The 13,328-nt window shown below is 50.4% G+C and overlaps 1 protein-coding gene across 10 annotated transcripts in view; it reads right to left on the bottom strand.

The window, feature by feature from the left end:
• Positions 1 to 168: 168 nt before the first annotated feature.
• Adcy6 (adenylate cyclase 6) overlaps positions 169 to 13,328 on the bottom strand; it is a 37,620-nt gene continuing 24,460 nt past the window's right edge. For 9 of the 10 annotated variants that reach the window (XM_026406983.2, XM_026406984.2, XM_026406988.2 and 6 more), the window contains exons 3-22: positions 11,381 to 11,530; positions 10,900 to 11,021; positions 10,694 to 10,805; positions 10,398 to 10,525; positions 9,782 to 9,940; positions 9,565 to 9,706; positions 9,322 to 9,450; positions 9,037 to 9,062; positions 8,656 to 8,803; positions 8,319 to 8,416; positions 8,086 to 8,173; positions 7,813 to 7,929; positions 7,404 to 7,562; positions 6,912 to 7,090; positions 5,995 to 6,030; positions 5,782 to 5,911; positions 5,198 to 5,461; positions 4,062 to 4,266; positions 2,797 to 2,921; positions 169 to 2,587 (exon numbers count right to left, since the gene is read on the bottom strand). In XM_026406983.2, the coding sequence (XP_026262768.1) occupies positions 2,462 to 2,587; positions 2,797 to 2,921; positions 4,062 to 4,266; positions 5,198 to 5,461; positions 5,782 to 5,911; positions 5,995 to 6,030; positions 6,912 to 7,090; positions 7,404 to 7,562; positions 7,813 to 7,929; positions 8,086 to 8,173; positions 8,319 to 8,416; positions 8,656 to 8,803; positions 9,037 to 9,062; positions 9,322 to 9,450; positions 9,565 to 9,706; positions 9,782 to 9,940; positions 10,398 to 10,525; positions 10,694 to 10,805; positions 10,900 to 11,021; positions 11,381 to 11,530 (2,643 nt within the window). In that variant the 3' untranslated portion in view covers positions 169 to 2,461. The remainder of the gene's footprint in view (positions 2,588 to 2,796; positions 2,922 to 4,061; positions 4,267 to 5,197; positions 5,462 to 5,781; positions 5,912 to 5,994; positions 6,031 to 6,911; positions 7,091 to 7,403; positions 7,563 to 7,812; positions 7,930 to 8,085; positions 8,174 to 8,318; positions 8,417 to 8,655; positions 8,804 to 9,036; positions 9,063 to 9,321; positions 9,451 to 9,564; positions 9,707 to 9,781; positions 9,941 to 10,397; positions 10,526 to 10,693; positions 10,806 to 10,899; positions 11,022 to 11,380; positions 11,531 to 13,328) is intronic. The other variant, XM_077798215.1, reaches the window with a different exon arrangement.

Below are 13,328 nucleotides of genomic sequence, written 5' to 3'. Positions count from 1 at the left end.
CAGACCATAGACCACAGAGTCCCACAGAGTCCTGGGGCAAAAGGTTGCCTCCAACAACCAGGCTTTGCCACTTCTAATCCAACCCAGGGCCCAGAACAGCTGCAGAGAACAGGGAATTTTACAAAGAGTTTGATTTTATTGATATTTAAATATATTAAATATTTCACTGAAATACATGGTACAACCACCCTCCCCCACTCCCACAGTGGTTACATTATAAAACCAAAGTCCATGGCTTCCCATCCCCTGACTCCTCCACCACCTGGTGAGGAAAGAGGCAATGGTAACCAGGGGAAGGGCATGGCTGGCACTGTGGTACAGGGAGCAAGGATATGGACAGGCCCCTCCCACCTGGCAAGAAGCAGAGACAAGTCATTCAAGGCTGAGGTCTTCCCACTCTGGATTACACCCTCACTCCTACTCCCTGGCACCAAGTAGTCTCTTCCTATTCAGAGATATCAAAGAGGAGTCAATTTTCTGTCTGGAACAGCTAGTCTTTTCCCTCCCTCTGCCTTGGCTAATGATGTGCCTGGTGGCCCATTTGGTTGATGCATGGAGATAGATTCCCCAAGGTAAGCAGTACCGAGCCAGAAACCAGATCTCTGCAAGGAGCTGGTGCTGAAGGAATATAAGGAAGATCTAGAACACTACCTTCCTCTTCCACCCCCAAACCCCATTCTCCTCTGACTTCCAAGACAAAAGTGATCTTCAAGCAAAATTCAGGCTAATGCCTCTGGCTTAAATAGGTACAGAGAGAAAAACCAAGGCACCAACTAATTCAGGCCAAAGTTGAAGAGGTTGCAGGCAAAGGGGTAAAAGGAAGGAAAGGACAGGAAGGAAATGTGAGTCTAACCTCCTAATCCTTCTACCAGCCCTTGCAGGCTTCATGGGGATTGGGAGCCAGGAACACACTAGACTCAGGCTAATGACTTGGAAAAGCCAAGTTTAAGGTTCCCCTGTCCCATCCCTTAGTACCAGTATCTGGGTTCTCAGAGGGATCCCATGCTACCCAAGTCCCAAAGCATACCACATCCCAGGACACAGGCTGAGGAACCCAGGAAATTCCTGAGTCTCTACTCAACAAACCCCAAACAGTTTAAGTGCATGGAGCACTGGGGCTCAAGCAAGTGCTTGGGTTCCTGCCCTAGGCAGGGAGACAGTCATACTGCACATATGGCCCCCAAACGGCACTTAGGGATTTGGCACAAAAAGGATTCCCCTTCCCAGGCCACCCTCCTTTTGCTACCACACCCCATCCCATACCTGTGCAACCTGGGCATCTCTCTACATCCCTTGAAATAGGAAACCCTGCCTTATTCTCAGAAGACAGAGGCCTATGGGAGAGAGGCAACCCTGGGTGGAGAGCTGAGGAGCAAAAGTACAAGGACACACACAGACCTGGAAAATACATACACACAAAGAGCAACATGCACACACAGTTATACAAACACACAGGCTCTCCCCAGTGTCAGAGACCTGGGAGACCAGGTTTGGGATCAGGGTCATCTTCCTCTGTGCCCTGACCCTTTTTTATTTGGCAATAGAAGGGGTAGAGATGCTCCCTGCCCCCTTGCCAGCAGAGAACAAGCGAGCGCTAGGGCCAAGGAACCTGATCCTGGCCACTTCAGGGCCTTAGATCAGTCTGGCACCACCCCCCTCCCTGGCCGCCTGCACTCTTTGGCACCTGCAGGTGAATGTCCAGCTCCTGATCTAACATCCCCATACACAGGCTTGCTCTCTGGCTGGGCATTTTCACAGTACCAATGAGGCCAAACACCCCTTTCCCTGGAGTGTGCAGGAATTGGGGCTAAATCTGAGCTGTCAGAGGTCCCTTTGTTCCCCTTTGGGGACAGATCATGGGACTAGGATTTGGCAAATGGAAACATTCCCCTGAAATGTAGACAGAGCTGGATCCCCAGGGTATCTCCCTCCTGCTCTATGCTTAAGAGGGAGACCTGGCCAGGGCTGGGGTACCCAGGACCAGTGCTGGGGATGCAGGCATAGCAAAGGCAAGCATGGAATAGGCACTCCTCATGCCTGGCTCCAGTCTTTGTACAAAATATTCCCAGGGGAAGGAGGGTAAGGAAGGACCCATCCCTGAGCCTGTTATCCAAACAGAGAAAGGGGCAGGCAAGGCAAGTTGCCGTTTAATCTCTCAGGCAGAAGAGCTCCCCTGCCACCGCTGCCCCTTCCCCTGCTCCCACAAGTTGGAAGAAAGGAAAGGCAACAGCCCAACTTCAACTGAATAAGAAAGTCACTTGCATAATCCTCTTGGTATCCCCTTGATCACCAGTCTGAGGGCAGATGAGCATGGTCCAAGTACAGCATGTTGGGTGTGTTCCCTTCTGCCTTCAGCAAGGATTGGAGGCTCAGTGCCCCCTGCCACAACTCCACCCAGCAAGCACAGAATCCACTCAATGCCCACCTTGGTCCCTTCAGTGGAATCTGTAGCTGGGTCCTGCTAACTGCTGGGGCCCCCATTGAGGAAGTAGGTGGTCATCTCCCCCTTGCCCTTCACCTTGACCACCCCTCGACACTCCAGTTGATAGCCCTTGGCAGCTAGAACCTGGTACAGGTCCGTGGTCACCTAGGGGAGTGGGAGGGGAGCCCGCTTAGCCTGGAATCCTTCTTGCTGCATTTGCAGAAGCTCAGGTTTTCCCCAGTCAGGTTAGCTCCCCTCCCCCAACCTCCATCCCACCAGCCACAGAAGACTGCCACCCTGCCCCTGTCCTGCAGAGACCTGTGCAAGCCCTCTGGACCCATACCCCTCCCAGCCTTGGCTCATAACCCTCTCACCTGTATTCGGTCAGGGACCCCTGTGCTGTCCATACGACTAGAGACATTCACTGTGTTCCCCCAGATGTCATACTGTGGTTTCCGAGCCCCAATGACACCTGCCACAACTGGGCCCATGTTCAGCCCTGAGGTGGGGAAAACAGCAAGGGATTGAGACTAGTGAATGCTCCATAGTCAGTCCAAGGAGTCGTCTCACCTCTTGGTACCTTGAGAAGGGCTCAGAGGAAAAATGGAAAAGGAACAAATCTCCTGGTGGTAGAGTGGAAAGTCTGGGCACATGGACTGTGGGCTGGGTCCAAGCAACAGGGTAGTAACAGTATCTAATCTTCTGAATGCTTGCTCATGCCAACTACTGAAATAAACATTTTACATTGTTGCATCCTCTCAACACCTTTCAAAGGTAGGTATTTTTAAAAAAATTTTTTTAGTTGTTGATAGATCTTTATTTTTGTTTATATGCGGTGCTGAGAATCAAACCCAATGCCTCACACATGCCAGGCAAGTGCGCTTTGTTGAGCCACAGTCCCAGCCCCTCAAAGGTAGGTATTTTTATCTCCATTTTACAGACAAGATTTTTGGGGTGACTTATTAAATAACCAGTAGATGAAGCAGCCAGAACAAACCATAAATGGAACAGCCATGAGTCCAGAACCCATCCTATTAACCACAGTCTTCTATCAGCTCATTCAAGAGGAAGTACCTCTATTGAACTGGCCACAGATAAGGACACAGGCACTGGAGTTTAGATTAGGTAGGCCTGGTTTCAAATCCTAGTTTAGCCACCTACTAGTTATTGATGTCTGAGAGTCTTATCTTTAGAAAGGGAATAGTAATGTGAGGATTAAAATGTACTCAAAATATCTAGGACAGAGTCTAGAACATAGAAGTACCATAATAAATTACCTCTCTTCTTTTTTTTCCCTTGTGATACTGAGGATTGTGCTGAGGTGTGCTTTACCACTGAGCTACATGCCCAGTCTTTTTTTTTTTTTTTTTTTTTTTTAATTTTGAGACAGAGTCTCCCTAAGTTGCCCAGGCTGGTCTCAAATTTAAGATCCTCCTACCTCCACCTCTCATGTTGCTGAGAATATGGGTGTACCCACCACACCTGGCTGGTCTCTGTTCTTAATATCAATATAGATATAGAAGGTAGAAGGGAAGAAAACCCCACAGGAGCCCTGATGATCTGTGACCCCCAGCCTGTACCCTCAACTTCACCCAGAAACGGTCCTGGGAACACCTGCCAAGGAACCAGGCCTTCTCACCAATCTTCATCTGGAAATTGTTGAAGGAGTGCTCATTGATGTGCTTCATCTGCTCCATGAGCCGCATTGCATAGTCTGCGAGGGCAGTGATGTGGGATCGTCCCACCTGATCATAGGTGCTGGCATTCAGCCCAGAGGCAGCCATGTAGGTGCTACCAATTGTCTTGATCTTTTCCAGTTGCTTGAACCGTTCCTCGCTGATGATCTGGACAATACAGGGGAATCTAGTTGTCAAGGCAAAACCCAGCTCTGCTCCAAGGCTCATTCCTCTCCATACCTTGGCTCCTTTCCCTCATTTCTATCTTGAAAGTACCCCCCCACACACACACACCACCATCACCACTTTTTCTTTTTAATATTTATTTTTCAGTTCTCGGCAGACACAACATCTTTGTATGTGGTGCTGAGGATCGAACCTGGGCCGCACGCATGCCAGGCGAGCACGCTACCTCTTGAGCCACATCCCCAGCCCCACCATCACCACTTTTTAATGGATGAGCTCCCTTCCAGATGCTGCTCTCACTACAGAACTGAGCAGCCAGGAAAATAGGCAGTCTAGGGACCTAGGCAAGGCCTTGAGAATAGCACTTGGGACGATCAACTGTGATGCTGTGATGACCCACTCAGAGAACACAGAGGTCATTGAGCATTAACTACTCCAACGCTCATCTCTGGGGGGAACTGAGTCCCAAAATGAGAAAGGGACTTCCCATTCCTGACCTGAATGTTCAGAACACTTCCTCATATTTTGCTTCCATTTTCTCTATTCAGGGAATGGTCTTATTTGCTTGGTCCCATGAGGTCAGACTACTGCTTTCCTTTTCATGACATCCACCTAGTACCTTTCCTATCCCTCACTAATCATTATGACCTTCTTTGTTCCCCAGTAAGGATGTCCTGTCCCCACTGGGGCTGACCCCCCTTGCCACCTCTGACCTTCATGGGTTCTTTCCCTCACCTCCACTGTACCTACTCTTACCCCTATCCATGACATCATTGGTTCCCATTAAATCTCCCTTTCTCCTCCATTACTACCCACCCCCTCTAATTGTGGCCTTCTCATCCAAAGTTCACATCGCTCCTCTGGTCCCCAAGTTCCCCTACTCTCTGCCAGCACTGGTCAACTGGACAAATACCTCATCAAAGTCAGCGATGATCTCGTTGAGCAGCCGCAGGCACTCGACACCCTCATTATTTGCCTCCAGCTCCACATAGAACTCGGAGAAGTTGGCAATGGAGGCAAACATAACAGCCACACACTCACACGACTGATAGTAGAGTTCATCATTCCGGCGCTCACGGGCCAGGAAGTGGGCAGCCACATCCTTGGGTAGAATGTTATGCAGCAACCGCCGGTTGTATGCTTGGAGCTCCTCCATCTCCTCCTTCTCCCCTGTTGCCTGTGGATACCACATCCATCGCCCATTACCCAACATTCACAAGGGGTGGGTATAGTGGCCAAGGCTTGGAGTTGAGCATCAAAGGGAATCATGTAGAGGAAGAAAGACACTGATAGATGAGGCCTAAAGATCAGGCAAAGACGTGAAGGGGGCAAGTATAGAAGGAGACAGAGGGAAGGGCATGAGCACAGAGAAGGCATGGGACTAGTTGGGCTTAGGGCAGCCTGAGCCTTAGCCAGCCAGCAAGAAATGCATTTTTGGCTTGGCCCAGGCTCTGGCCCCAAGTTCCTCCACCTCTGCCAAAGGCCCATCCAAGTCACCTGCAGTTTCCAGAGGAAGTCCAGGCGGGCAGTTGACTCCACCTGCTGGGCATGCAGATACAGCGCCAGTGCAAACACCAATAGGATCACAGGGGTCATGTATTTGAGTGCCACCCTCCCTGCAGCTGGGCTAAGGATAAGCAGAGACATGCTTGGTATCCGCAGGAGGCAGCTGATGGCCCCACCCTTTGCTTCCCTGGAGCCCTCACTTACCAGTCCAGCCCATCAAAGGTCTCATTGGATGGAACCCTGGCATGAAAATACAAAAGACAGGAAGCATCTTTAGTGCTTTCTGGGTTGCTTGGCAGGCCGTGGAGAAGGGACAGAGACTGCATTACTTACTATGTGACCAGTCAGGCATTGGGCCAGAGCTTTTCTATATATTAACTCATTAAGAGCAGAGGCCTTAAGAAAACCTCTACTCCTAGTGGCTCCTCTACTTACTAGTATAGGACAAATTACTTAAAACTAAGTTCAGTTTCCTCATAAGCAAAACAAGAATCAGATCTAAATAATGCATATGGAAGGCTTAGCCCATACCTGGCATACAGTAAACCTTCATAAATGTTAATTACTATTATCTTTATAATTACCCTATGATATAGGTGGCATTGCCATTTTACAGGTGAGAAAACTGAGGCTCAGAGAAGTTAACTCACCTGTCCAAGGTCACATAGCTAATAAATGGTAGAGCAGGGATTCAAACCCAGCAGTCTCCAGAGGCTCTCTACCTCAACAAGCTATGGCTACATATCACAAGGGGTAGGATTTTGCATAAGAAGAGTCAGTGTGGTGTCCTTAAGCAGGAGTTAGAAATGTGGGTTCTAAGCCCGGGCTCTGCCACCAAGCAGCTCTGTGACTCACAGGTGTTAAGACATTGGGTAGGAAAGCACCAGGCAAATGTCAGGGGGAATTTTTGTTAGAGACAGGGATTTTTTGAGAACTGGGGTGTTTCCCTGGGATAACTACTTGGGGTCACATGCCAGGAGTTCCTCCATTTCCTCCCTTTCTCCCATGGGTACATAATAGCATTCCAAGGGTATAAGGGCCTGGGCACAAGAGAGAGACTCAGTGACCCAGCAGAGTCAGGAAGACTTCTGGAGTATTAAGGGGGCTGAGAATAAACTTACAAGCCATGGACACCAAGCAGTAGGTCATAGTTGTCGAAGATGGTGGCTGGGGGACCCAGCAGAAGCAGCATCAAATAGATGAGCCCCAAGACAAAGATCATGGCCAACTTGCCGATGCTGCTTATGTGCAGGAAGACAGAGCTGGCCAAAAGACTCAGGAGCATGTTCCCAACGAAGTACTGGGGGAGGGGGAGATGGCAGAGGAAGCGTTGGGTGACAGCAGAGGTACTGGCACCCGGGGCAGGAAGAGCCCTGCACTCCCCTGCCTAACCTATCCTCCCCCTTCCACAACCCTCAAACCCCAATATCCCTCACCCTCCATGCCTGGCCTACACCACACTAGGGCCCCTGATTACTTAGAAGTGTGGGTTCTAAGCCACACTTGGGGAGTCTGGTGAGTTCCTGGGTCCCCAGTGCCAATCATCAGCCTGGCACAGGAGGGCCAAAAAGTGTGCCAGGATACCCCCCTCTGCCTGAACACTGCTTGGACACCTCAGGGAAGCTGCAGGTGGGTGCGGTGCCCTCACACAGGGGAGCATCCAGGCCAAGAGAGTAATTGAGCTGTTGTAGATGGCAGGCAGTGATGTCAGCAGGTGTTAAATTCAGCATCTGGGCTGCACAAGTCCGTATGGGGGTGTGGTCACAGGTGAACTGCAAAAGTCAGGTACATATCAGGGTACCAGGAGGGGAAGGGTTACAAAGGCCATGCCCAGGTGCCTTATATTCCAGGGGCCAAAGTTCTCAGGGGATGACAAGAGGTGGAGGAAATGAAGAAGGAGAATTGGCATTAACCATTCCCCTCATCCATGACAGCAGGCTCCCTGAGGGCAAGAAGCATTCCCAGTGCCAGAGTAGTGCTCGGCACAACGCAGAGGTGGAAGAACTCCCACTGGACTCTTACCATGTTAGCAATAGCAGAAATGAACACAAGGAGGACTGAAAAGATGCCGACTGTGGTGCTATGTGCCCGTGAACGGACAATGCTACGGGACAAACGCTGCAGGGCCTTGGGGAACAGCTGTAGTAGCAAAAGACAAAAGTTAGAAGCCACATCAGCCAAGAAGGAAAGCCACCCATGGATGGGACACAGAAGGAGAGGAATGACCTTTCCTCCCTCTCCCCATGGGTCCCCCTCCCTACCACCCAAGATCCCTGAGGAAGTCCCCCTACATACGGAACCACAGGAGTATACAGCACAGATCAGCACAGTAACCAGCAACAGCAGGAAGATACTGGCATAGATCCCAAGCATCAGGGTGGAGCTGAGGCAGGGAAAATGTTGCTCAGGAAGATGTGGACACTTTGTCCCAACCCCAGAACAAGCAGGGGTGCAGGCTCCAGGAACTGGGGGCTTGTGTGGGTGTTTATGACTATTCCAGGAAGGGTAATGAGGGGCAAGGCTCTCACTGTGGGAAGATGAGGAGCTGGATGAAGCAGATGAAGCAGAAGACCAGCAAGGCACAGGCGACATAGGCTCCGAAGCGGGGATCCACCTTCCGTGAGTACTGAGGGAGAGGGGGCTGAGCTGAGCACTGGGTGCTGCTGCCCTGGGGCAGGCAGGGACAGCAAAGGCAGGGTACTCCTCAAGGGGAGGAGAAACAGTTAGACCAATTGATATGAATCTCCACCCTACTGTGCTCCCTCCCCATTCCTCAAAACCCTGTCCTGATCCCTCACCTGTGTTCAACCTTTCCTGCCTGAATCTGCCCTTCCCCCAGCCCTCATCCTTTTGTATCCCCCAAACCTTCTTCTCAAGATCCTCTCTTTGGAAGGTGAGCAGGAACCGGCGCACATGGTCCTTACGCAGCTGATCAATGCTGCGGGCATCGATGGCACGACCCAGGAACTCATCCACCTCATCCTCAGGGTTCAGGGCATCTTGGGCACCCCGGCTGAGGGCAGGGGACATGCTTCACCAAGTGCATGAGCAATAGCATGTGATAAATAGTGAGAGGAGGAGGGCATAGGCAGCAACCAAGCCAGTGCATGTGAGCCACGTATGTGGCTCCTGCTCCCACACACATATCAAAAGCCCAGGAAAGAAGGGATCTCAGGTCCTGCAGCTCCAGTCCAGGTGTAAGTACCTTCTCCCTCCTCATCCCCCCTCCTCAACAACCTGACTTACTTGTCTTTGCTGGAATCATCAATGCCCTGGAGAAGGGAACAGAGTGTGAATGAGGAGAGGGGCCACCACCCTCACCTCTGCAGTCCCTTCTCCCATTCCCAACACTGAGTAGAGGGTGTCCCCACATATGCTTTCAGGTACATGGGACCCCAGAGATGAACCATTCTCCTGACCCCAATACTAGAAAGCACACATGAAGTTGGCAGCTGTAGGAAGGAGGGGGGTGCAGTGTTGAAGGAAACAAAAAAAGTGAGGCCCCATGTCCTGGTCTAGAGGGTCTCTCACCATCTGGCGGAAAGCTTTGGAGTCCTTGGTCCGGGAGAAAGCACGATCAGGCACCCAGCGTGGCATTAGCCCTTCCATGGAGTTGGCCCGTGTCCGCTGCAGCTTGGCCAGCATGGCCTTCTCCTCTTTCTGTGAGGGCAGTGCGGATACAGGTTTAGAAGAAGGTCCCCAAGAAGGTCTTTGCCGACTCATCTCTATTTGTCCCTGCTTGCCCTTCCCCCCCAGCCCTGCCTTGGCCCTGACCCTTTTCTGGCTGGCGCCCAGGATGAGGAAAGTCTCAATACGCTGCTCCTTGAGGTATGCGTTGCGCTCACCACCACGGCCTGGCTCCACCTCATAGTCCCCATTCAGGTACTGCAGCGTGGCCCGAGTGATGTGGATGCGTCTGTATGGACCAGGAGGTGAGTCCCTGAATCTCCCACCTACTTCCCATCCCCTACCACCTGGCTCTTCTACTCACCCAGCCCGGCCCCCTGCCTCCATGTGGTTGGCCAGGGTTACATCGTTGGACCACACATCAAACTGCCATTTCCTCAGGCCAAGGACACCACAGTGTACACGCCCACTGTGGATGCCCACACGCATGTTCACATTCACGCCTGTCACCTCACGCACCAACCTGGGAAGATGCAGCTTGGGATCAGCTCTTGGTACAGTCTTCCCCTCCCCCAGTCCATAACACAGGCAGCCCAGGGGACAAGTACAGATTACACAGTTGCAGGGGACAGAAGCATAGCCTTGGCTGGACATTGGCAGAAGGCTGCATGGGGCTCAAGGACAAAGGTTTGAGAGCTGTGTTAGCAGGGCCTGTAGCATTTTGTGAAACTGAGCTGGCAGAGGAAGAATCACATCTCTCACCCTCAGCCTGCTCAGCTGGCATTTTCTGCAGCCCCATTCCCCACCACCCAGCTCCCTGCACCCTCCAGGCTGGTTGGAATCTAGAGGTGCTACATGAGTCTTCACACAGGCTGGAGAAAGAGCCAAGGCTGAGGAAAATTCCTGAAGACACATTAAAGAGTAGGAATAGTATGGGACACCCACAATTCCAGGAATCCTGGGAAGGGAGCACTGCTTACGAGATGGCCTCGATCATGTCCACCCCCATCTCCACACAGCAATGGGCATGATCTGCTCGGGCCTCCGGCAGCCCTGACACACAGTAGTAACAATCCCCTAAGATTTTGATCCTGAGGCAATGATTTTCCTGAAGGGGGAGAGGTAAAGGAAAGGGTCACCTTTACTCTCCTACCCACTCAGCCTACCTGGCTCACCGCCCTCACTGTACCCTATCTGCCACCCACACCCCCAACTGCCACAGGCAAAGCTGGGCTCTCACCACAACTGGCACCACCCCAAGCCCCAGCACCCTTACCGCGGCCAGCTTGTCAAACCGGGCAAAGAGCTCATTCAAGGTCATGACCAGCTCCTGAGCAGTGCACTGAGAGGCCAGGCTGGTGAAGCCCTCAATGTCCGCAAACAGGATGCTGTGGACAACAGCAAAGGATAGGTGGGCCATGCAGCCCTCAAAGTCTCCCAGAACCTCCCACCCCTCCTGGTATCCTCCTATCCCTGCCCTACCTGACGTTGTCATGCTTTTGGATGTAGATCTTGTGGAACATCATGTCTTCTTTTTTTGTGTTGATGTCTTCTTTCATCTCCATGGCAACATGCTGGGGCAACACCGAGAGCAGCAGCCGCTCCTAGACCAGTGGTTCCAACAGGGCACTGCTATCCTCTTTACAATTCTTCCTAACCCTTCCACATTATCTCTGGGGACCTGAACTTCCCTTCTGGACTGTGACCCAACACTGCCCACCAGAGTCCTCAGCAGTCTTCCATCCCAGCCCTCTCTAATCAACCCTCACTCAATCTCCCAAATGCACTCCTATCTACTCCCACCCTTGGACAAGACAGAATCCCAGTGTCACAGAGCCTCTGTGATGCACAGTCCAGGAGGAACTATTCACAGAGTTCCACAGACTTGAACAAGCAGCAGATCCAATCTGTAAGCTATTGGGGAATTAGGAGGGGAACACTGGTCAGGGGAAACAGCTCCCACCTGCTGCCGATTCTCATGCTGCAGGTGCAGACGAGCCTGGATATAACCGCGGGTCTCCTGAAAGGCCTGGCGCTGAGACACCTCAGCTGGGTAGTGTGTGCAGATGCCAATGACGTTGGTGCAGAGGAACAGCACCACATTAGCACCAAGCTGCAGGATGGTGGCAGAGGCAGATGGGTGAGCACCCACCCCAACACACACACACACACACACACACACACACACACACACACACGCACACACATACAACTTGCTAGGCTTTCTCTAAATGTATCCCTTTGAGAGAGAAGCCATAGTTCTGCACCCTCTCTGTCCCCATCCCTGAAACATATCTCTCCCATTCCTCAAGGACTTCACATCCTGGCCCTCTGCCTGGGTCACTCCATGACTAGAAAGGTAATATTATCATAGCATCTGGGAACAGGAGCACCAACTAGGACCAGGTAGGTCATGGTGCCCACCTCAGCTCCCTATGATCCCCTGCCTCACAAACACCCAAAAGAAAGACAAAGGCTGCTCCCCCTACATGTGATTCTCCTTACAGAAGAATAGCACCCACAAGGGCTGGGGCTGTAGCTCAGTGACAGAGAGATTGCCTAGTAGCATGTGTGAGGCACTGGGTTCAATCCTTAATACCACATAAAAATAAACAAATAAAATAAAGGCATTCTATCTATCTACAACTAAAAAAAAAAAAAAAAAAAAGAATAGCACCCAGGAGGCCTGAGCTCTCTCCATCCTCCTCTGAGCGGCCCAGGACAAGTCACCTCGTCTCTGGGCCTCTGTTTGCTCATCTATAACTCAAACAGGGAAGAATAAGAAGATCTCTAGAACTTTGGCTGCCACTTAATGATAAATTTGTTTAAAAGAGGTTGTGTAGTTTCTCTTGCCATTAAAATAATAACACAACTATTGTTTAATGCCTAACTGATTTTGAATTTTGATCTTGTGTAGAAAATAATTTAGTCTGGCATATTATTTTGATAATGTAGTCTATTATATAGTTCAATACAGCATAAAAATCCCTTGATTAATAAAAAAATTTCTAAAGTCTCTCCTTGCCCTGCAGACTGAATAACAATGACCATTATTACCATTATTATTATTATTAATTATTATTATTATTATTATTATTACCAACACCATAGTTGGTTTGTTGACCATCTGCAACATGCCAGGATTCTATGGACACTTCGTATACATTAATTTATGCATTTCTTACAACTCTATGAATTGACAATATCCCATTTTATTTATTTGTTTTGGGTACTGGGGATTGAATCCCAGGGCACTTTACTACTAAGCTACATTCCTATTTATTTATTTATTTATTTACTTACTTACTTACTTACTTAATTATTTTAAATTTTGAGACAGGGTCTGCCTAGGTTGCGAGTGTCTCATTAAATTGCTGAGATTAGCCTTGAACTTGTAATACTTCTGACTCAGCCTACCGAGTTGCTGGGATTACAGGGGTACACCACCACAGCAACAGCATCCCATTTTAAAGGTGAGGATCTCAGAGTACAGAGAAGTTTGGTAACCTGCCCAAGATCACACAGTTGTGTGTGGCTGGTATGGGACTTGAGCCCAGGACAGTTAGACTCCAAAGCCTGTGTTCCAACCTAGTGCATTCCAGGTTTCCAAGAGTTCTCCTTGTTCCACTCAATCTCAAGGCCAAGCTCAGAACCCAGGCTTGGGAGTCATCAATTCCACTATACAAAGAACCCTCTATAACCGGGGATGAGGTACCTCCATGTCTGGCTACCCCCAAGGTATAACTCCCCCCTCAACACACTAGGTCCTGCTGGGCCCTGCCAGGTCCCACACCAAGGCCCCCACCTTAGGCATGGTCAGCCCTCATCATTATCACTGGCTGGCTGGAGAGCAAATCCAAGAAAAGCTGGCCTCAGTGCTTTTGGAAACTAGGGGGTTAACCTGGCACTTA

This window comes from Urocitellus parryii, chromosome 5, assembly GCF_045843805.1.
Source record: "Urocitellus parryii isolate mUroPar1 chromosome 5, mUroPar1.hap1, whole genome shotgun sequence".
NCBI classification, from domain to species: domain Eukaryota; kingdom Metazoa; phylum Chordata; class Mammalia; order Rodentia; family Sciuridae; genus Urocitellus; species Urocitellus parryii.
This window is presented reverse-complemented; position numbering and strand designations above follow the sequence as displayed.